Source organism: Melospiza melodia, chromosome 21 (assembly GCF_035770615.1).
Source record: "Melospiza melodia melodia isolate bMelMel2 chromosome 21, bMelMel2.pri, whole genome shotgun sequence".
NCBI classification, from domain to species: Eukaryota; Metazoa; Chordata; class Aves; order Passeriformes; family Passerellidae; genus Melospiza; species Melospiza melodia.
In genome coordinates, this window is record NC_086214.1 from 1,834,257 (window position 1) to 1,836,321 (window position 2,065).

Consider the following 2,065-nt stretch of genomic DNA (forward strand, 5'->3'; position numbering starts at 1 on the left):
CCTGAAGTCAAATAAAGTTTAGCAAAGTTCCCTCACAGGAATAGAATTAATTTTGAAGGGAATTCTGACTAAAATACATAGGATAGACTTAAAGACTTGGTCCAGCTATTCTAGTCTTCTTTCAACAGTCCATGATCCCCAGAGTGAAGAAATGTCCAATCTTGCACTGCCATTTCCTTCCCAGGCAGGTGTTAATGCTGTATAAATACCTGTACCAAAAGGCACCAAATGTCCAACAGCAGCTCCATCAGGCACTTCCTCCTGCTGGCATTGGCAGACACGCGGCAGCTGCAGCTCCTGCACTTCTGCCTCTTGCTGGGCATCTCCCTGGCTGCCCTCCTGGGCAACGGCCTCATCATCAGCGCCATAGCCTGCGGCCACCACCTGCACACGCCCATGTTCTTCTTCCTGCTCAACCTGGCCCTCGCTGACCTGGGGACCATCTGCACCACTGTCCCCAAAGCCATGCACAATTCCCTCTGGGACACCAGGACTATTTCCTACACTGGATGTGCTGCACAGCTCTTTTTCTTTCTCTTCTTCATTTCAGCAGAGTATTTTCTCTTGACTGTCATGTGCTACGACCGCTATGTGTCCATCTGCAAACCCCTGCACTACGGGACCCTCCTGGGCAGCAGAGCTTGTGCCCACATGGCAGCAGCTGCCTGGGCCAGTGCCTTTCTCAATGCTCTGCTGCACACAGCCAATACATTTTCCCTGCCCCTGTGCCATGGCAATGCCCTGGGCCAGTTCTTCTGTGAAATCCCACACATCCTCAAGCTCTCCTGCACAAAATCCTTCCTCAGGGAACTTGGAGTTTCTGTTTTCACCACCTTCTTAGCATTTGGTTGTTTTCTATTCATTGTTTTCTCTTATGTGCAGATCTTCAGGGCTGTGCTGAGGATCTCCTCTGCGCAGGGATGGCACAAAGCCTTTTCCACCTGCCTCCCCCACCTCACCGTGATCTCCCTGTTTGTCAGCACCTCATTTTTTGCCTACCTGAAGCCCCCCTCCATGTCCTCCCCATCCCTGGATCTGGCAGTGTCAGTTCTGTACTCGGTGGTGCCTCCAGCCCTGAACCCCCTCATTTACAGCCTGAGGAACCAGAAGCTCAAGGATACCCTGAGGAAAATGATGACTAGCTGCTTTTGAAAAGCAAAAAATTTCCTGTTTTCTTTTGCATAGCTTTTGGAATGGAATTCATGACAGGCCCAGCAGGCCTTCCTGGGTCTTTGGTAGGGGTCAGTGGGGTTTTTAGTCATAATGTTGTATTTGATGAAGTTATTTAATCACCATCCAATTCACTGTCTTTCTCTTGAATTTGACCCACAAGCTCTGTAAACCAGGCATTGGGCTATCGCTACATTTGAAGAAAAGAAGCTACCTTGCAGTGCCTGTTTTATCTGGTATTCCAACTCTGAGCCCTGCGTGAAGTTAGGAGGAAGAAGGGGAAAAGAGTCCCAGCAGAGCAGCACAGCCAGGGAGCAGCAGGGATTGGTCCTTTCAGAGCTGCTGTGCCCAACTCCAGCCTGTCCTTCCCAGCCCTGCTTTGGCTGTAAGGTCAGAGTGCTCTGGCAGCTTGTTCACTGTCCTGCTGTGGCCACAGGCAGGGCCAGGCCATGGGCACTGCTGGGACACAACTGGGCTCCAGCACAGCAGCTCCAGCAGCAAAGGGCATCTCCTGAGGGCAGGGCAGGGAGGTTTTGCTCCCCTCCAGAGCTGCTGTCAGCAACGTGCTCCAGGAATGCCTTGGCACAGCAGAGCCCAGTGCCTGGGGCAGGAGGGGAGTGTGCAGGGGGGTCTCACAGCAGTGTCCTGGCACAGCCAGAGCTCCTGGCACGGACCTGAGGCTGCAGCAGAGTAGGGCCTGGGCTGTGTCTTTGTTCTGGGGCAGCCTGGGAAGGTGGCCCAGGGCAATTGTCCCACACCAGCCCCTGCAACCACCATTGCCAGCACTGGCCTCTCCCCACCTGCAGGAGGTTGTTTGTCCCTGCACGGAGGGACACCAAGTGACCAGGCCAGCAGGCCGTGTGTGCTCTGTGCTGAGGAGATCTCAGCAGTGCAT

At 53.6% G+C, this 2,065-nt stretch overlaps 1 protein-coding gene across 1 annotated transcript; it reads left to right on the forward strand.

Annotated features, from left to right (window-relative positions):
- The first annotated feature begins 222 nt into the window (after positions 1–222).
- On the forward strand, positions 223–1,159 carry LOC134427808 (olfactory receptor 14J1-like). The gene has a single exon (XM_063173922.1). It carries the CDS (start codon positions 229–231, stop codon positions 1,150–1,152), a length of 924 nt encoding a protein of 307 aa, XP_063029992.1. The 5' UTR covers positions 223–228; the 3' UTR covers positions 1,153–1,159.
- Positions 1,160–2,065: the final 906 nt, after the last annotated feature.

Bases quoted from the DNA above. Each gene is read 5' to 3' on its own strand.
- LOC134427808 (XM_063173922.1), top strand. From the start codon at position 229: ATGTCCAACAGCAGCTCCATCAGGCACTTCCTCCTGCTGGCATTGGCA.